General features: G+C 41.0%; 2 protein-coding genes across 2 annotated transcripts in view; both read left to right on the top strand.

The window, feature by feature from the left end:
- The window catches only part of LOC131880878 (RNA exonuclease 4-like), a gene marked incomplete at its 5' end in the record, with an annotated part of 1351 nt that extends 1015 nt beyond the window's left edge, over positions 1-336 (top strand). The window contains one exon of the mRNA XM_059227637.1: positions 8-336. Coding sequence (XP_059083620.1) covers positions 8-308 — 301 coding nt within the window. The remainder of the gene's footprint in view (positions 1-7) is intronic.
- A 5307-nt stretch (positions 337-5643) lies between these two features.
- Positions 5644-20040, top strand: LOC131887518 (uncharacterized). The gene is made up of 5 exons (XM_059236154.1): positions 5644-5843; positions 9431-11611; positions 16869-17973; positions 18119-19136; positions 19215-20040. Exons 2-5 carry the CDS (start codon positions 9559-9561, stop codon positions 19788-19790), a joined length of 4752 nt encoding a protein of 1583 aa, XP_059092137.1. The 5' UTR covers positions 5644-5843; positions 9431-9558; the 3' UTR covers positions 19791-20040.
- Positions 20041-20649: the final 609 nt, after the last annotated feature.

Below are 20649 nucleotides of genomic sequence, written 5' to 3' on the forward strand. Positions count from 1 at the left end.
GAGACACATCCATGTGCAAACCTTTCCGCGCGGCCTTCAACAATCGAACTCCAAGTCTCAAAAAGCTCTCTGCTCGAATGTTGGGGGTTAGTGTTCAACAAGGCGAGCATTCTTCCGTTCAAGATGCTCAAGCCACAATGAGGTTGTACACAATGTTCAGGAAGGAGTGGGAGCAGGGTCTAAAAAAGCCCAAATCCGGATTGTCTACGGCATCAAAAACCACCGAGAAGGCTAAAATCAAGGCGACCACTGAAGTGGCCGTGAGCATTAAAAGGATGACCCAATATGAGGATAGTGATTCTGAATAACAATGTAAAATAAAGTTGATTCACCCAGTCCACTTGCTTTCAACGATATAAACGTAAGTGAAGGGTAGCTACGCAAGGCACCTAGATTAAAGCGCAGCAAATTTCTCAAATCGCAATCTCGATCAGAAATAACTCGTCTTCAAAAGCAATGGTTGCAAGGCGAAAAAAAGACTTTTATAAGCAGGACAAGTCGTCTTTTCTAACAAAAGCGAAAAGACCTCTCGAAGAGTATAAAATGAAACAACAAGTCGTTCTATACTTGTAGTGAAAAGCGCAAAGCATGGATACACAGAAAGTCACAGAAATCTGTTTCCTTCTTAACCTGTTTTTTTTTTTTGTTTTGGACTTCTTACTTACCTTAGTCCATAATGATCATTGATCAGATGAAGAATCAAACCACCAGCCAGAAGTTTTCTCCAATTCTATTTTTTCTTGGTTGGGCTTTCACGAGTTTCACTGGCCACTGCAAGAAATTTAATCCACAGTACTTTTAAAACTAGTGCTGGGGCGAGTCTTTTACTCGATTCAAGAGAACTTGGCCGGACTCGAGTCCGGACTCATCAAGAAAAAAATATTCAGATTTTCTTAGAATTTCTCAAGATGAGTCTCTTTGCGCGAGATGACTCTAGTAAAAGGCTCGAGTCCTCTATCGGACTCGAATCTTTTGCCGGACTTGAGTCCAGCAAAAAGTCAAAAATCAAAAGACTCATACCAGTCCGACTTTTGCCGAACTTTCCCCAGCACTAGCTGAAACGAAGGATTATGATTCGTCCAATTGTTACCACTGAAATTTCATACAATGTTTTGTTTACCAAAGAATTAGAATGTCAAAATGAACTCCCTGTTTTCTGTTTCAGGAGAGTCAGCTAAAAAAGAGCTGCATTTGAGCTAGCCATACCTAACATCATGGGCTTAATCCAACTAAAAACCAAAATTATTAAGTGGACAAAAGCACCCTGAGCAATAACACACGGCTCTAAGGTTGAAGAGAATCAATTGTATACCATACACATCAAAGAAATGACCCATGTCAAACTTTGCAAAAAAAAATCTTTATTTCTTGTAAGTAGAGTGAAAAAGCTTCATGGACAACCTAGTAAATGCAGTTTTGTGCCCAGAAGATTGTAACAAAAAATAAATGCAGCAAAAGGTCTGAATAGGACTGAGAATGACGTTTTTCCCTTAATAATAACTTTTTTCATTTTCACACTTTTTTGCTAATATTCATAATTTTTTGCCAATTTTCACAAATTTTTCGCAGTTTTCCCAACGTAAAAAAATATTTTAGCTAATACGGCCGACTTATTCTTAATGCTCCTTCAAAAAATGAATTCGATCATTATGAGAACGCAACCATGCAATTCATCGCTTTAAGGTCGAAAGTAATCTGTTTATAGAAAACTAGCTAACGACTAGCAAATATAAGCCGCCGAAAAGGAGGTTTTGCCGTTTTTCAGTTAAAAAGGATATTTCAAATGCGTAAAAGAGAGAAATTAAGCCATCATGTTTAGCATGACCCACCGTGACAAAAAAGCGGGTTGCTAGTGCTGATGTGATCAATCTGCCTACGACACAAACTTTTAATCCAGTACTGCTGAGATTGATCCCAGATTGTTATTTTTCGGGTCAGGTCTAGTAGCATTCCCTGGCCCCCCAAAAAACGAGCAGTGCATCCCTGCACTGCAATCTCCCGGCGCAGGCAGATTGGTTACATCCTGTTTTTCTATACACCTTGGTTACATCAGTAGTTCCTAGTCTTCCCCAATTAATAACTGGTTTAAGGTAGTACTAGACCAACTAGCAACACCAAACCTAAATAAATAGTTTGACACTCAGCAGTGTGTACCATACCCTTTTCTTTACAGTAGATACAGGATACAAAAGAGGTCACTTTTGGTTTAAGGAGTGGGCAGAAAGTGGTCGTTTTTGCCAAATTCCATGATCATTGTTGGACAGCATGGTCGCAAGAGGGTAGCCATAGGTTTAATAAAAAACTATAGTTGAAACAGTTGTCCAAATCTAGCTTTTAGACATAAGAAGTGCCTAAATAATGTACTAAACGACGACATAAGCGTCATTTTCAAAGATTGACAAAAATAATTGGGATTGAACATTTAGTGGACTGATGATTGCATACCTGCACCAGCAACGAATACAATTGTCCCAAATAACCCTTTACAAAGACCCTCCATGGAGTCAACTAACAAAAGCCTTATTTTGATTAGTGCAAATCAAAATTGATTTGATATTAATGAATTGAGACCTGGAAAAATGTTTTCCTCCTTTTTGTGGGGAAAATGTTTATTAAAAAGCAAACTATTTTGGCGGTTTTGTGGCACTCTTTAGGTAAATAAATCTTCTTTGTGATACCTTTCTATAATTTTGATTGATGCCTGAGGAAAAAAACCTTTAACAGAGAGAGCGAAAAGAAACGAGCGAACTCATCAAAACATGACAATTCACATCACTTTTCACAGAATCATGTTTTTTCAATCAAAGGTCAGATCATATTAGCAAGAAATACTCATCAACCAGGTGTTTGAAAGGAAGTAAATCGAAACCAATGCCGGAGTGCCAGTTTTAAGGCAATTTTGACGGTATTTTTTTTTTTCATTTTAAATCTTAAGTGGGAGCAAGATCAAAATTCTTATGACAAAATATGCCAATTATCAATAATAAAATCAAGAATTCCTTAATTAATTGTAAAACATTTAATGTCCTAATTAGGCTGCCACGTGACTTTCAGATTGAAATCCACAAAGAAAATGATAAAACATTCAGTGACGCACAGCAATTATATACTGGGCCCCATAGGATGAACACAATCAGTTCAGTTTTCTAATGAGCCGGCTAACTACTTTTGTACTACGTAGACTGTTCTTGCCCCCATATGGTCCCAATTTGTGTTACAAACGACGCTTTCAATAGCCATAATGAGACTGCGTCGAGAACTCGGGAGAAATAAAGATTTTTACAGACAAACATAAAACTTTTGTTCGAAGGGTCTCTTTTGTACACGACGGAAGTTTGTCATAGGTTGTTTCGTGCCGTATCTTAAATCCGAGACTGCAGCAAGACGCAGTTTGCGTAACATTATCGTACAAAATGGGCGAATGGAAATGATCCAACAGCAATAAATATGCGACTACATGTATTACGATACAAAAATAAGATTTTCGCCATCCCTAAAGCCTATGTATTAGGAGATCGGGGGTTTGTTAGCCCAACAAATGGGGGGATATTTTGAATCCATTTTTATAAAAGGTTTGTGTTGCACAGCATTTACAAACTATTTTAAAACTTGATTCAGTTGATTTCAATTTCTAATTGAATTTCAGTGATATCAGCATGCATGACAAAGCCTCAAAAATATGATAATAGCCCTCCATCTAATGAAGTTCAAATAAGGTATTTCAAAGTTGATTGAAGGAAATTGGTAGGTTTGTCCACATTTGATTTGTGATAGTGGTGAAAAAGTGCACCCTGGTCAATGAACCTAAATAATGGGATACGAGGAGGGGATGAGGTTGTACATATATGCAGACTTCTTTGAAGTCCAATTAAGAGGGCAATGCCCTCGGAAGTGTTACTAATTCCTGTTAAAATAGGGACAGGTGTTCGTTCCATAATCAAATTAAGGCCATCAGATCCTTATACGGTTTATCCAGACTGGCTGACGAATGAAATTGCAAAAAGAAGGTCGACCCTGTTCTATGAAGACGACCTCGATAACAACAACAACAACAACAATCGACTTCATTTGTTAAGTTAATGACATTGGGCCCCATGGTGGGAGAATAATGACTTGAAAGGCCTGCTTGATTGAGGAGAAGGCCTTGGCGCGGAAGGAAGCCTTGAAAGGCGAGTTTCCGGCAGAGACAAACGCATAAAGACTAACACCTTGGGTAAATGAACTTTGAAAGCTTTCCAGGATTTATCGGAGCTTCGTTCCTCGTCAAATCCAACTTTGTTGTTCGTGCAGTAGAAATTTGTGATGAATAGCTGCATATATGAAGCCGTCTAATATTGGTTGTACCATAGCATGTCATTGGCCATTAATATCTTGGTGTGAGAGCTGGTACTTCGTGTTTTCCATTCTAACTGCAATTTGCAACAAGCACCTGCAAATACTGCATTTGAAATGCACAAAGAACCTCCTTTCTTAAATTTAACAACAGAGTTGTTGCAAATTCACAAGGATTTTTGTAAGTTGAGGGCTTTTCATGTTCTGAAAACGAAAAAGCAGGACTTTTTCTTGTCTTCGAAAGAAGGAGTGGAGTAACAACACCGCAAAAAAACTTGGCATTTCATTATCTGAGACTTGATTTCACATATTGAGATCGGGAAATATTTTTCTTCTTTATCAGCCTTGATTTTCTAAACATTTTTAGAAATATTTCATTGCTCTAACTGGGTTAGGATTATAGTTGAAAATTACTTGTAAAATTATCGTAGTATCGTCCCACAATTTCGCATTTCATTGTTATGATACTCGAATCATTGATTATCAAAAACAAAGAGATTGTATGTTTAGTAAGTAAAGATACCAATTTATCTATCATCGTGAAATGATGTCGCATTGGCATGTCACTAAAATGACGCAGTCTTTTAATGTACAGTAGTAGGTTACTTTCGAAGTTATTGCACGCTTCTTCGAAAGAGGCTCGGGCTCTAAACTAGAGCAAGCGGCAAATCAAAAACCTTTGTGCAACAACTCTTTCATACACACGCCCTCCTGCCCATTTGACCTCAACGTTATGGTCCCAAAGTTCGGTTCCAATCCGCACAAGTTGTCTTTGCTCTGTTTTAAAACACGATTTTCGATCGCGTTCTTGGAAATTGGGCACGAAACATAAAAGAAAAATCTGCTGTCGAGCAGGTACCAAAAGTGGAACATAATGGCTATCCCTGCTAAAAAAAGAGTCTGAAATAATGTCAGGTAAGGCCAATCCACCTTCAAACCTAGCGATAAGGAGAATACGAGCACCAAGCAAGCAAGCACTGAGGCAAAGTATTGCATATAGTAGTACTTAACGACTGTTCTAGGCACAAATTACAGTACGTACATCGTTGGCGGAGAGCGGACGGACTTTCTCACCTTCTCTTACGAGGCCGAGGAGGAGGCAATAGGCAATGTGGAAAATGGAGAACGTAGTAAGTACTAACCATACCTGTCTCCATTGGATTTCAAGCATGGACCGTAGAATAACTCGCTGAAACGTCACTCCTCCTACAGGGTGGGCATGGACCAAACCAATCTTGAAATCAGTTGGGCTCATATTTAAGACCATTTCCAGACACCACGAACGTGTTTTCTGATAGTGCCGACAAAGGCTCCTTCCATGGACGGACACCCAATCATTCTTTCTTGAATGGTGCGTAACTTTCGAGTCCAGAATTCTTCCGTAACTTGGTGACGGGACTTGTGTGGGACAAACCCCCTCCAATATTTGTGCATTCTGGTGATGATCGATTTTTGGGGAAACTTGAAAGTCCATGTATACTATGCCTTCTCAATTTGTGGAATGCTGAAAGGTGAGTCCGATTTATGACGAATTTCTTGATCTACGAGTGTATGCCTTGCTATCGTGGTGTTATGAAGGGCAAATGACTGTTCTGCACATCTGAGAACAGAGCCAGTCGAAAAAGCCGATATTACACAATTTCACATATCTTATTTCATTATTTAACTCCATTCACCTCTTTTTACCAATAACAATAACAACCTTTTATACGGTATTAGCATACTAGAATACTAGTAGAGTCTAACTTTAAATCCTTGACTCGTTTATGCGGCTAATTATGTCCATTTTTGTCCGTAAGAAAATCTGCTCTCGACGTTCATTTGCCCTCACCATGGTCCAAACATTGTTTATTTAGGTTTAATCAACCCTTACATTTGGCTGGCAGATAAATGCTAAAGTTATTGTTTTACAAAGAAATCATTAAGATTCTTGGGGACACAAACCCATCAAAAGTTCCCTGCTGCACAACGCTTTCTGCTTATGTTGTACCTATACTTGTCTTCATCATTTAATGGGCTGAAAAAAAAAGAATGGTACGCATTTGGATGCAATGCAAAATAACAAGCAATCAATATTTTGGAATTTAATGACATAAAAACTAATTTTCAAAACTTATGCTTTCTTCTATTTGCCATTTGCCACTGTTTTCTTGGCCAAGGTGTTGATGAGAAAACAATATTATGCCTTTAAACGGTAACATCTACCACATATTCAAAATATAATCCATCAAAATGGGACCTCGAGTGTTTAAATATGTCATAAATGACAGACATTAAAACTCAACAAACAGGAAAAAGAATCTAGTTCGACTCCACTTGAAACAACTCTTGACCTTTCATTATTTTGCCCTGAGAAGTTGTAACAAACGAAGACGAGTGTAAGGTTGGTATAGATGTCCAAGTTCAAGAATTAACGGATATTATCAACTCCCACTTTTGGAACGAAATGTAGTTAACTTTGGTTTGGCTGATTGTTGTTCAGAAAAGCCCCTTTTTGTTATTTATCAAATTATTACATTGATTTAAGTCCAGTGATGTGTGTGTGTGTAAGATCCATGGGGCGTCTAAATGATCGTTGAACCCAAGTAATGCATAACCATAAAAGGACAGGCTGCCGCAACACTAAAGATTTATAATCTGACACACCTCATTAAAGTCACCGAATTCCTTAGAACAAATCCCGCTTAAGGATGAGCCTTTCCTTTCCTTTTGGCACACTCCCTAATTATTCCACAAATTTTGCTTTGCCGTCAAAACAAACCATTTTCTGTCACCAAAATGATCAAAGCCCTTCAAATCGACGTAAAGAGAGAAAGAATAATCTTTGTTTAACAAACTATTGATCACCTTACGGTCTTCTTTTTCTCATTTACCACTCCATCAGCACATTATTTTTATTCTTATTATCCCTTCAAATGAGGTGGATTTCATTGAATCACCTTGATTAAAACTGACACATTATTCTTGACTTAAATTAACTTCTTTTCTGAGGTTACACTTTAAAACCGTTTGAATTTTGTCACTCGAAGTAAACGTTGAAAATTTGCTCTCTTTTGAGGGACGTGTTCTTGAGAGATGCACGCTTTTGGCTCTTTTCAATAGCGACATAGTTCAATCTTAACCGATCCATTCAACCTTAGTACACCATGACCAGTATGTATGGGAATAGATAAATATGCCTATAATTACACAATTACTTAAGGTGTGGGACCGAAATTTTGCACATTAAGACATTTGGAATTCAACTTTGGTTCAATAACTTTCACAATGGCGGCCGCAATTAGTAATGACACCGGGCAGACACTGAGCAAACTGATCGCTCCAGGATCACATAATCTCCCTAAGAATTATGGTACATGTACCATTAAGGATTGTCTGCAATGCCCTGAAACTTTTGTGAACTTTGGTGCAAGCACCGGCTTCACCGATGAATCACGTGGAATAAGTCCATCCTTGAGGTAGTCTTGATGGACAATTATTGTTATATGTTAATTATATATAGAATTATTGTTTAACTAAAAGCATTTTTCTCTGTTCCCATAGTACTGGTCATGGTGTAGATTGTGTAATAGGAGATAATGTTTTCATACACACAACTAATAGCTTTGCAATGTCGATTTTGGTTGAAGAAACAACATTTTGGAGGTTCAGAGTCAAAGCAATTCTTAACTTCATTCCTTTCGGGTGGAACGCTATTACATCACTTTTGTGGTATTCAAGTGTCGTATGGTGCACTCAATCCATCAAAAATTCAATACAGAAAAAGGTAATTTGTTGCGGGACCGCTTATCTTTGGGGTTATAATGAAATTCATTAACAATGGAAAGCTATTGGCTTGTCATTTACAGAATACAATAAGTGTCTCTTCAACCATTCGAATTCATGAACAGGAAACTGTTTTTGCTCTTTTTGAAAATGGAAGAGCTTTGAATTTGACTTCACTCGAACCAAGGTTGGAGAGTCACAACAGCATGACTCTCCCACTTTAAGTTAGCTTTAGTTTAATAATGAACACCCCAATTCGATATAGGAATTCGCAATTTCCTCTAGTTCCCTTTTGCACTGCATTTATTTTTTCAAGAGGGAGGAATGATAAACTTTCTGCGTTCAGGAGCGAGGCCAGAACTTGTGGTTTTGTCCCCCTTGTGAGGTTTCATCCAGCCTCGAGAGAGGAACTAACGGACTTTTTGTTGTCCCCCTACTTATAGACATTAGCCAGAATCCCCAGGCTCGTTTAGTTGGTCGAAATTTTGCATGACTGTTGAGTGTTGCGCAGCCATATCCAACCAGCTAGGGATCGTAATTTTTTACGCTGACGTTTAACGGAATCTATTTTTGTCGTGATGACCAAAGAGCATGGTTCTGATCATTCGAAGGTACAAACCTTCCTGACTTGATACACATCTATAGATGTTGCGAAGTACTGCATGCACATTGCACAAAGTACGTACTATCGATTGGGTCTTGCTTGGTAGCTTTCCGAACAAAAAGTGCTCACTAAAATACTGCTGCTTGTCAATTATGAATGCCAATTGGCTTCCAGGATATTGGAAGATTGGAACACTTCCCTTTCAGTTGTTACTTGCATATTGCACCCAATGTCCCTCAAGCAATAAAAAAGGCTATCGTGATAAGGTGGTGATTATTCCATCGATTGTAATAAAGCTATCATGCAAAACGGTCAATAGTACCTGAACTATACCATGCATTCGTTCCTTCACTATATGGGTATTTATGTTTTGACTAGTCATCTGCTCTGTTGAATCATTAACCTAAATAGGGAAGTCATTTCATCGCTACATATGCGGCAAAATTTTCAGGTCAAGGTAAAAAGAATAACCGAAGAAAAAAGTGCTACATACACATTTCCAGAAATCAGGGAGTGAGTCGGATTGCATGATATATTCCCATTCAACAAAAGTTGAACTCGAACACTACGTATAATGACGGAAAACAAAAGTCCATAGTTAGTATGGCAGGAATACACTTTTTTGTTGCACTTGTTCGATGAATCAATACCAAAGAAGGAACGATTCATTTGTTCCATTGAATCAGATCCACGACTTAATCAGCCTTCTTGGTCTTTGTTTTGTTTCAGCTCAAAGAGGAAAACAACTATCGGCCTTGTAGTGGTCGGGTATATTGTCCTATGGCCAAGTTCCTGCTGATCCACGAGTCAACCGCCGAGGCCATAGACCGAGAAAAAAGGACGACAAAAACACCCTGATGTTTAGTCGTGGCCTGGACGAGGGACGAGGAGGCGCTTCTTCGAGCACTAACAATGGCATTGGACCCACGTTGAGTGCTGCTGGAACTGCAACGACGTCGACGACAATGGCGACGCCCTTGGGCTCCTTGAGTTTCCCCTTTGGGAGTGCGAACGGCCTTTTAAGTGGCTCAAGTAACGACGGTGGAGGTGCACTTCCTAACGGCCTCGGTGCCATTCATGGTGGGCCAGGTGGAAAAGCTGGATTTGGACTTGGGGGCGGACCGAGTTTGGATGGTGCAACGAGTCGAGCCACGAGTCGAGCTGCGAGTACCACTTCCACTCATCTCACCCATGAAGGGGTCCGAAGGAAGTACCACAGCCCGACGGGAAGGACGAGGGGAACTCTGACAGACCCAGATAGATTTCAGAGGCAGTTCATGGACGATTCTTCATCCTATTACAATTATTACGACGATATCATTGAGGACGACCGAGCGAGTCGACTGAGTTGTCTCAACTCCAAGTATGACCGCCTCCATTCAATCCGCTACAAATTGGAACACAATCATATTCCACGGGCCAATTTGGAAACCAAGTTGGCCATTTTCCAAACACTGAAGTCGCACTTGGAAAGCGACGATTCAGATGTGACTTTAGCCACTCTTCAAGTGATAAGCGATATCCTGCCTCATTTGGGACCAGACATTGACGTGTGCATGAGTGTTGTGCTCTCGCTGATTGTTCCTTGTTTAAGCTCAGATCGAGCCCAAGTGAAGAAGGCCACTCTCAATCTATTGCAAATCAATCTCAAGTTCTGCTGTGACATTCAAGCCGTTCTTAGGGTGATTGTGCAGCAAGGGCTGGATCATCCTGATCCAAAAGTGGTCCACGAGACGCTAATTTGCCTTCCCATTCTGTTCCCATTGGACTATGACACACGCTATGGTAACAAGAATCTGTTTTTAATTGTGAGTGGCATTGGAAGGAGACTAGTGGACCCCGAATTTCAGACAGAGGCCTTTATGTCTCTGGAAAAGATCGGAGAAGTCCTCGGACCTCGTCAGTTCCACACTTACATAGACAAATTTACGGCCGAGCAGAAGAAAACGTATGACCAAATTGTAGCCAACCGTGAAACGGCTCAACCCTCTCTGGAGGCTCAACCCCTCGCAACCATGGGAAACGGTGTGGCGGTCATCCCACCTGATGGTGTGGGCGTGGTGGGACGCAAGCTTCCAGGCCAAAAGGGATGGGTCGAGTACGGCTCGATTGATGATGCTATCATTGAAAAGCTTAAAGACGATGAAGATATCCGAGTCAGACTTCAAGGTGCCGAGGAGCTCAACCGCGCTGTCAAAGGAATGAAGGATATGACTCCTCTGTTGCCGCAATTGAGGCTATTCCTCAACTTTTTAGATTCCATGTTGGAAGAACAGAACTTCAAAATGAACCTTTTGACACTTGAAATTTACGGCGTATTGGTGGACCGTATCAAAGGCAAAGTTAAGCCTCATTTGCGCACCGTGTGTACCTCGTTACTAAAACATTGTAGCAACCCGAGGATTGTTGTTCGAATCGAAAATTATCGTGTGATCAAGAAGCTGATGTTAGTAGCCAAACCTAATCCCGTCTTGAATCACATGTTTGATCATATCGGAGATAAACGCGCCATAGTTCGAGAAGCCATCTTGAACATCGTCATGTTTGCCCTCCTCACGTTCCCGAGCTACGAGTTTGACCTCAAGAACATCGCAGCCTCCATTGTTCCCACCCTGGTGGATCCCAAACGACGGGTCAGACAGGCCAGCCAAGAATGTATTGCCATTCTGGCCGCCTTCATGGGACCTTCCAAGGCCACACCTCTGATCCGTTCCATCGAGCTCCTGGAAACGCATTTCGAAAAAGGCACCGGGATCCTCGCTGCCATCCATTCACGGCTGTCAAGGCGGCAATTGCCGCGGATCACCCCGGACGGGCTTGTGGAGTATTCTCTACACATTCCCACTTCGGCTCTCCGAGGGGAAATTGTCACCGCTTCCTTTGGGCCGGATATTGACTGGATATTGGCAGGTTCGTAAAATCAACAATCCTATGGTTATTGTCACAAGGCCGTCCCACGGAAGTGGATGTGGGGATAAACTTTACAATGCTTGCTCTAGTTTCTATCCCTCGGAGTATCATAAAGTATCAAAGAAGCAATTCAAATTCATTGTTTGGAAGAAAATGGAACGAGCTGAAAGAGGACGTTGACTGACGTCCTTGGAAATTGATTCCCAGTTTAAACCCCCACGATGTAGAAACTAGTATGCTCATACACAATTGGCTCTTTTTTCAATGTCATTCAAGCAATTGCCCCTTGAAGTGAAAGTGCTATCGATCAAGCAAGTCCAATGTTCCATCCCCTCCCAGCAACTCTCGTGGTTCTCGAGAGCTCCCTCTGCACAAAATTGGGAAAACTTGCCTTCTCTGGTTCCCTAGGGCATTTGCCTGTCGGGTCTCTTTTTTGTGGTAGCGTGTCTAAAGATTCTTGTGTGTCAAGGACGAAACCGAAGAAAATTACTCTGGCCATTTCTATTTCAAAGTTTGAGCTCACCCAGAGAGCAAAAGAATGTTACGGTCCCGCCTACCATCTTTGTGGCAGTGAGCACACCTTCGCCGATTTGAAGCTCAAGTTTCCAGACGGGCAAGGTTTGAAAGCCAGAGAAACGCGACCAAGGGTCCATTCAAGTCAGACAGAGTTTTGCATGCCATTTTGGTGCATTTTCACAAGATTGAGCCTTTGCTTAGCTTGTGCACTTGTACATATAGCATGATAGGAGGACCTTTGGTCTTTCAGGTCATATTCGGTTGACGAATATTGCATTAGACAACTTTTGTCATACGAAATGCTCTTTTTACTTCAGTTTGTATGAAAAGCCTTGCAGCTATGTATGAATTCTTGAATGAGGAGGAAATTTATTATGGATTGTCTTGAAATTGAACTGAATTTTTTTGGGGGGTGAAAATACTGTTGGGAAAGAGTCAATTGAATTTAAAGGCATAGTGTTTTGGATAAGAAATGAGCCACCTGCAGTTTTCACATGTCCGAGCTTGTTTGAATGTGCATTGATGTAAAAAATCAAGGAGCAAATGCTGATACACTATCTATACTAAATAGATACTTTTTCGGACGACGTGTCTTGAAAGATGATTGGTCAAAACCATTTCCAAGAGAATTGATCAGCAGGCAATAGCTCTTACTCATCAGTCATTACTCTCTAAATGCCAAAAGATGATACCAATTAATCGAACGAGCTCACGAGACATTGGTGTGGAGCCTGGCTAAGCCCAAAAAGTTTTCATCACTTAAAATTCAACTGATGTTCATAAATCAGAGGGTCCAAAAGTTTTGAAGTTCTATAACAGGACTTGAAATGGAGGGTCCAAAATTCATATGGGTATGTATTGATTCTGGTTTATTTGGTCTCTTGAACAATTTAAGAATGTTACGGGAAAACATGCAAGTACTGTCTTGCGCTTAAACATAACTTATCAAACATCTTTTAACCTTTTTGATTCTGAAAGACCGGTTTAAATCGAATGACTTTGTTCTTTGCAATTCTCGAGTTCAAAATTTGTGCGATCCAACAAACAATCCCAATGCTTTGGAGTAGAAACCTGACCGCGGGGTTCCAAAATCCCGCCTCGAAAAAAAAATCACTATTTGTAGAATCCCTGTTTATTTTTACGCTCTTCTTTTTAGGTGTATCAAGTTTCCAAATATAACTAAATATATAAATAAGTTGCAGTTCAATAGATCATGTCATTATTTCTCTAGCTAAAAGTGCTCTCAAATTTTCATTAATTAGCTTTATGAAAACTATAGTATTTTAAACGTTTTTAAGGCATGTAAATTTTTTTGGGGCTAGAATTCCATGAAGTATTCGAACCAAAGTTATTCTTCTTGACTTTGTGATCTAGAAATATGCCAAGGCGTGTTAGAGTTTTCCCGTCATAACTTCAAAGGGTATTTCAACCACTTTTTGACTACATGGATCGTTCAAAATACCGCCGTGCACGAGTTCTAGGTACGGCAATAATAGGGGGAATTTTCGAGATTTTCTCATGTTCACACCTGGGAAGATATACTATAGTTTTTTGATAAGTACAGGAATGTGCATGAGACGTTCCTTCGATTTGTTTTGCGCCATTCGAGGCGTCTATTGCTCGCTTATATAATGTATAACTTGCAGAGAGGGACAGCAGTTAGAATCGAACGCATGAACTCAAGTAAAGATGGGTCGCACATTGACCAGTTGCGGTATTGCAATGGAAATGTTAAATCGTGTTCTTGAATTTCACCAAAAAGACCTTCAAAGAATTTCACCTTAGGGGCAAGCATTAAAAAAATAGAGCATGAGCAAGCTTGATTTGTTTCCAAATTTATACTTCGATATTATGCCTTGTTTGTTTATTATTTGATTTCGAGCCACTGAGGCCTGGCTATGATCTAATGGAGCTTTGGAGTCTCAAAGTTGCCTTGGGTAGGTTACAAAAAAAAGCTTAAGAATGGTATGTTTTGGTGTTAGGTATCTTTAGTAGGTATAAAAGAATGTAGATATAACTAAGCCGCATAAGATAACCAGATATTACGGTTGGTTAGTCTTTTCTGACTTGACCTCGGAAAAAAAACTTGCCTCTTAAGCCGTATTTATTTTAAGGCGAAAAAAGAATGAAAAAGTTGAAAAGACACGAAAAAAGTTCTCAATACTTGAAAAAGTTGTGAAAATGTGCAAAAAAGGTATAAAAATGCAAAAAGATTCTTTACAATGAGAAAAAGGTCGTTTTTAGCCCGTTTTAGCCTCTTTGTTACATTTATATGTTAAAAAAATCTAAACACCCAACTGTATTTACTACGCTATCCAGTGAGTTTACAAGAAATCAACAAATTTAGTTTCTTTTTTTAGTTTGCGTAACATGGAAGTTTGGATATCCGTTACTTTTGAGCAGATAAAGAATTAAGTTATATTTTTCCCTTGTTGAGAAGTTCATGAGATAAGACAAAAATTAGTTTAACAAAATTTCAGTTTTTAAAATAATGTACCAATAATTCAAGAAAATTACATCTTAAACATAATCTGATGGGATCATCTCACAAGTTTCGATGCTCTAGTGAGCAAATAGTTTAAAGCCCTTGCTTACGTCTTATTTGGATACCATATGTGTTCGGAATTTTGCATTTACATGATTTAAAATGTCTCCCTGAAGTGTTGGGGTTGCATTTATTGCTTAGGCAATAAGTTGTTCAGCGAATATTATCTTGATAAAGCCCGGCATCTTGGAGCGTATTTTCCTGCTTTTACGTTTGTTTTGTTAGGCCGCATACAAAAGCACCAGAGGGCGCAACCTCAGCCCAATGAAGAGGGCAATTCCTTTTTGCACCACCCACTTTCAGTGAGTCGAAAAAAACGGGCGGTTTTAGATACAGGAATATTCAATTAAGCCCTATTTTTCTGATTTTCGGTCGAACAATACTTGCCAGCATTAGTTGCATTGATAATAATGTTTTCTACTTTGCATGTGTGTACCCAGTAATGCAACACAACAAACGGACGCATTTACCACTATAGAGTAAATAGGACATGCACTGGCCGTAAAACAAGTGGAACTCGTACAATAATCGCAAGGGGGAACAATGTTGATATGGTATCAGCGAAGAAATAACCCCTCTTGCTTATTGTTCCACCTGAGGACAGAATGGATCCCCCAAAACATGAACGATTTTGTATTCAAGAAGAAAAGAATGGACGCAAATTCACTCACGATAAGTTAGCAAAAGGAAAATATGCTTCACTTCGTGATCCTGAAAAGCTCCAAACCTTTAGAGCAATGACACCAAATATTTCCTTCACGATTAATGAGGCTTGATTTCAGATTTCTAATCCTCAACCAGTCTCATTGCAATCACTTGCGGTGTTGAAATAGGTCTAAGAATAGAGTTCTTGTGCCATGCCTACTGGATCACATACATTAGCTTTAGTTTTGGCTTCTATTCGAAACCTTGTAGACCTCGTATTACAAGCGCGTAATGGACCCTGTTTGGAGAGTATTTAGATTACACGTGACACGGAAGAGAGTGAGAGGCAACAAAACCAAAATGTGTTAAAATATAAACTTCATTGAAGAGCATGAAGCCAGCATATTTAATGAGCTGTTGCATTTGCAAGGTTTGACATTAGAAAGTTCTGTTTTTGAACTTTCGGCTTGGCATTTATATTGCAGAATCGACACACAGTTTTTTCTTCTGGCAACCATATGAACGATTTTGTTTAAAGCCATTCATTAGTGGGACCTAGAGCGGCAACTCCTTGAACAGTCCATCATGTAGTGGAGATACTAGGATACCATTGGGGTAGGGTCCGTCCAGGGAGCTAGATGTCCCTAAAACGACACGACGGAGAAAATGAAGTCTGCCATCAAATGAGTCTTTCGAGCTGACATGCGATGATATCGATTTCAAGCTATTTGACTTGCCACCATAGAGAGGCCTTTCTCATCTTCCTGTTAGGCTATCCTATTCTCCATGGTTCTGCCTACTAGTAAGGTCCATAGATATATGAGATGAAATGGAACACTATGTTGTATCTTGAAGAGCACGCAAACATAGGCTTTGAAATGCTCCATATCTAGTGGGGAAGTTTGGAAAATGATTGACCGACCCCATTTTCCAAAGCCTAGTGCCAATAATGACGTTTTGTGGTCCGACTACTGGAGCAACAGTCCCATTTTTATGCAGAGGAAACATATGAAAGGCCAATAAACCATTGACACGCCTGACTTAGAGCCACAGTACCCTGGGCCATGGACTGGAAGCAGGCTTTTCTTGCGAAGGCCTCATGCTCGCGAGAGATTAGCCGTCTTATTCGAGCGGCATCGTAAGAGAGCAATGGAAGAGAGAAACGAGCTTCATTGGAACGGGCGGAACTTTGAATGATTTATTAGTTCAACCGCGGTCTGGATCCAGATTATGAGACGAAACCAGATCTGCTGGAACAGTAGCCTCTGGAAGGTCAATGTCATGGGAACCTCCAACTTGATGTATCGTTCATTTCGTGACGCTCAGAGGAGCACCCTTCCAAAATGGTCTGGTTCCAAAAAGTATCATCAATTCCAAATGAAATTGTTCGAATTCAAGCAGAAATGTGTACGACTTTGGGACGCTGATGAGCTGGACGAGTACTTAAGTGAGATCAGTGAAGAAGTGGAGGGTGTGGAAAATTGTGGTATTCGTCAAATTAACGTCAAGCATCTCCATTCTTAATTTGGCCATTTATCTCTTTTATTTTAGGCACAGGATCCATCAGTTCGGGATCTGCCAAATCGGTCTCTACTCAATCGGATCCCAGACTCGATGAGAGCTTATCAAGTTCGAACTCGTTTCCGAACTCTCCCAGCTTAAGACATGGCACGTTTCACTCTTCCATTAATGGCACAGCTCTTCAGCCGATTGCCAGCTCCAGATCCGAAGAGTATCTCAACATCCACCCCATCTCCCATTCGCGACCGGACTCGAGAAACAAGGGCAATTCAAGTCACCACGAAAAGCGGCGCCGATCTCGCACGGATTCCGATCTCAAAGCCGAAGATTTCGCTCACCTTCCAGACCAGATTCGAGGTGGTGTCGGTTCACATTCCGGGAGTAAGGTCAACGGCTTCCATTCGAATCATCACGAGGACCGTAGGGCCTCGCAAAACGAGTCCGAACTTCCCCGTTTAACTGGAACCAAGTCTCAAGCGAGTACAGCCAGCTCAAGTGCCACACGTGATAGCGGAATCAGTCTTTCAGAGCAACAAGCCCGTCAGAAGGAGCTCAAAACGGGCTTGACTCGATCATCCAGTCGTGCCAAATCAAAGTATCAACAACAAATTAGTGTGGACGATCTGCCGGTGAATGGGCACGCAGTTAGCTTGGCAAATCGCAGACAAAGTATCAATAAGTCTCTCTCAACTGAGGAACAGCAAAGGACAGTAAGTCGATTGAGTAATAAATACAAATCAACGAGTAAATCACAGGAGCGGTTGACTAACAATCATCAGTACATGGCTGATGATGAGGACGACGATGTTAATTTGGAGGCATCAACACGAACCCTGTCGCCTAGATTGAAGGGGTCCAAAAGCGAAAATCACATCAATGCTATCTCTCCACCTCGGAGTCCAAAATATCCCAATCCGAAAGGCAGTCAACATGCCTTGCTCATGAGACCGGCGGATAATAGTCCATTCTCATCACGAATGTTGCCTAAACGAACAGGATCTCAAATTTCGACTCCTTACTCACAAGTGTCGGTGCCAAGCAGTTACGAATATGAGGATGATTTCACCTCGGATGAATCAATCATCGAAAATAACTCCGTTATCGACAACAAACAAACCACGCCCTCGGACAACAAGTGAGTAACGTACACAAATAGGTAGTACATGTTTATATGGGTAGATCTCGTTCACTGTGGTCAATTCAAGCATGCGAGTAACTACGCGCAGTATTCACTGTAAAGAGTAAAGTAAACTGATAGGGCAAATGTCCTCTCTTTCCAGGTCAGCAGCCTCGAGTAGAACTGTGACTTCCACAACCTCGAGCTGCAGTTTGAGCAAAATTCCTATTCAAAGAAACTCCAGCCTCCGTCGAAAGAAAACCGTAATGAACCAATACCAGGCGCTGCCTCCGAGTGTCAGCAATCCCAACCTCGGCCAGGGAACTTACTTTTTCGATGAAAATGCTCCACTGTCCAGCTTGCAATCGTCCAAGATGCCGTCATTATTCAATGACCAGAATTTCGATCAAGATTCCATTCCTCCAGGTTATTCTCCAATGGCGTCTGTTGTGTCAAATAAGAGGACAAAGAAATCGTCGAACCCTAATCAAGGGCCCACCCACAAAACAAGTAAAACAGGAGGACGAGGCGTAAGGGCAATTCGAGCACGACCCACTAAACCTAGGGCCCCATTGCCCCCACAATCATCAAAAATGAATGGAACCCAATCGAAGAGTGTGGGAAGTGACTTGAATCAACTAAATGATCCAGACCCTGACCTAAGACCTGACCAAGTCGAGGAGGCCTTCAAAAAATCATCTCTCGTTCCGTTAACCCCTCCTGAGAAGGATCGGATATCGGCTGGATCCAACCGTGACATTCGAAACCATCACCAAGATCCCGTTCAAGTTCCCGAAGAACTTACAGTTTACGAGCCTCCAGACGTGGGATTGGAAGCTGCTCCACTCACTGCTGACATGTCTCTTCCTCCTCCAGATCGATCGGTCCTCTCAACAGCTCAGAGCACAATCTCTAATTCCAACTACCAACACCTCCAACTGAAAACCGTCATCACATTGAAGTCCCCGTTCGAAGGGAGCAATCTTGGACCAGCCCCTGTGTCTCCTCCAGAATTTCTGGCAAGATGCATGGAACAAATGGAATCTGGGGACTGGGAAATCAATGTCAAAGGAATGACTGGAGTCCTCAGGTTGGCCATGCATCATCCAGATTACCTTATTTCAAGCAGCAAAGAAATTGTAGAACAAATTATGAAGCATGTCAAGAACTTGAGATCACAGGTAATCCCTAGCTAGCTTCATAGAATTAACCTTGCGATATAGTTCGTCCAAGTCTTTGCAAACGTGTATTTATTTCAGGTCTCGAGGGCCGCTGCTGTTACTCTGACGGAGTTATTGAGATCCTTGAAAAGGAACCTAGAATCTGACATGGACAAGATCATTGTGCCTCTCATCCACAAGACCGGGGATACGAATAAATTTCTTCGAGAAGATTGTCATGTGGCCTTAGATGCCATAATTGAAAACTTGCCAAATACCAAGGTGTTATCAGTGATCACTGCCGATCCTGTTCTCAACCACAAAAACCCCGTCATCAGAGGAACCGTGGCTCGTCTTTTGGCATACATCACCGATCGAATCACCGTTCCCAAGGCGCTCGGGACCCGAGAGATCACCGAGAAGTTGGTCCCATCTATTGCCAAACTATGTCAAGATGGATCTCAGGATGCTAGGAATTTTGCCAAACTGACTTTAGTCATGTTCATGGATCAACAACCCGATTATGAGAAGATCTTGAAGAAGAATGTCACGCCCAACACGATGAGGAACCTTGAGAAAATCATGGATGCCTTAAGACAGAATCAAAATGGACCCACTCAGGCAGGAAGGAGTGGAAACCGTCTCCCCAAACGCAATTCCAGGAAGACTTTGTAGACGAGCATTTTCGAATAAAAGACGACACTTCTTTTTGGACCAAATTACACTTGTACGTGAAGTCCTTGAATCTATGTTCCTCTTTAAGGCTCGTAATGAGAGGTCGATGCTAGTGGTCGCATTCGCTCGCACTCTACTTTGACTTGTGAGCCTCAACCTGATGTACGTAAGTAAGTACTGATGTTCAGAAAGAGACGGAACAACATCGTTAAGAATGATGACCAAAGCAAAATATAATCTTAGAGCTCTTCCTCTATGTGTATTCCTAAGCGATAACTTGGACAATCACGGCTACTCGTAGTCCATCATTCATAACAGAACTCTACTAGTTTGTATAGGTATGTATAGTGCACGGTAGTACTCGGAACCTGCCCATCATCATTATCATTGCCGTCATCTTGGTGCCATCCACGGCATGCAAGGTCTTCTCCACTCTTTGTAGGTAATGCTAAGAGTAGTGCAAGGTGTACCTTCGAGTATTTCTTCTGCCGATGGTGCTTCATGCAATGATATATCCAATTTCGGAAGGTTTAACCTTGTCAAACAAACAATATCCATCCTATGAATAGAGTCATGAGCAAGACATGCTTCTTTCCGCTATGATAAATGGAGATTTTTTACTGCTGTCGCTGGACCATCTTGTCCGTGAATCGTTTTCTTCCAAAGCGAGGTTGTTGAAGATGATTACCTTTGATCAAGGCACATCCGCTACGCATACCGTATCTCCCCATGTAAGTCCATTCATTGATAAATTGGCAACTTGTGCCTTGACCCGCAATCCCAACATGATTAAATGAAGATGGCTTTTTCCCAATTTGGATGTTAACTAATGATCCTTTTGTCTTGTACGATCCTAATG

The sequence above is a fragment of the Tigriopus californicus genome, chromosome 1, assembly GCF_007210705.1.
Source record: "Tigriopus californicus strain San Diego chromosome 1, Tcal_SD_v2.1, whole genome shotgun sequence".
NCBI classification, from domain to species: domain Eukaryota; kingdom Metazoa; phylum Arthropoda; class Copepoda; order Harpacticoida; family Harpacticidae; genus Tigriopus; species Tigriopus californicus.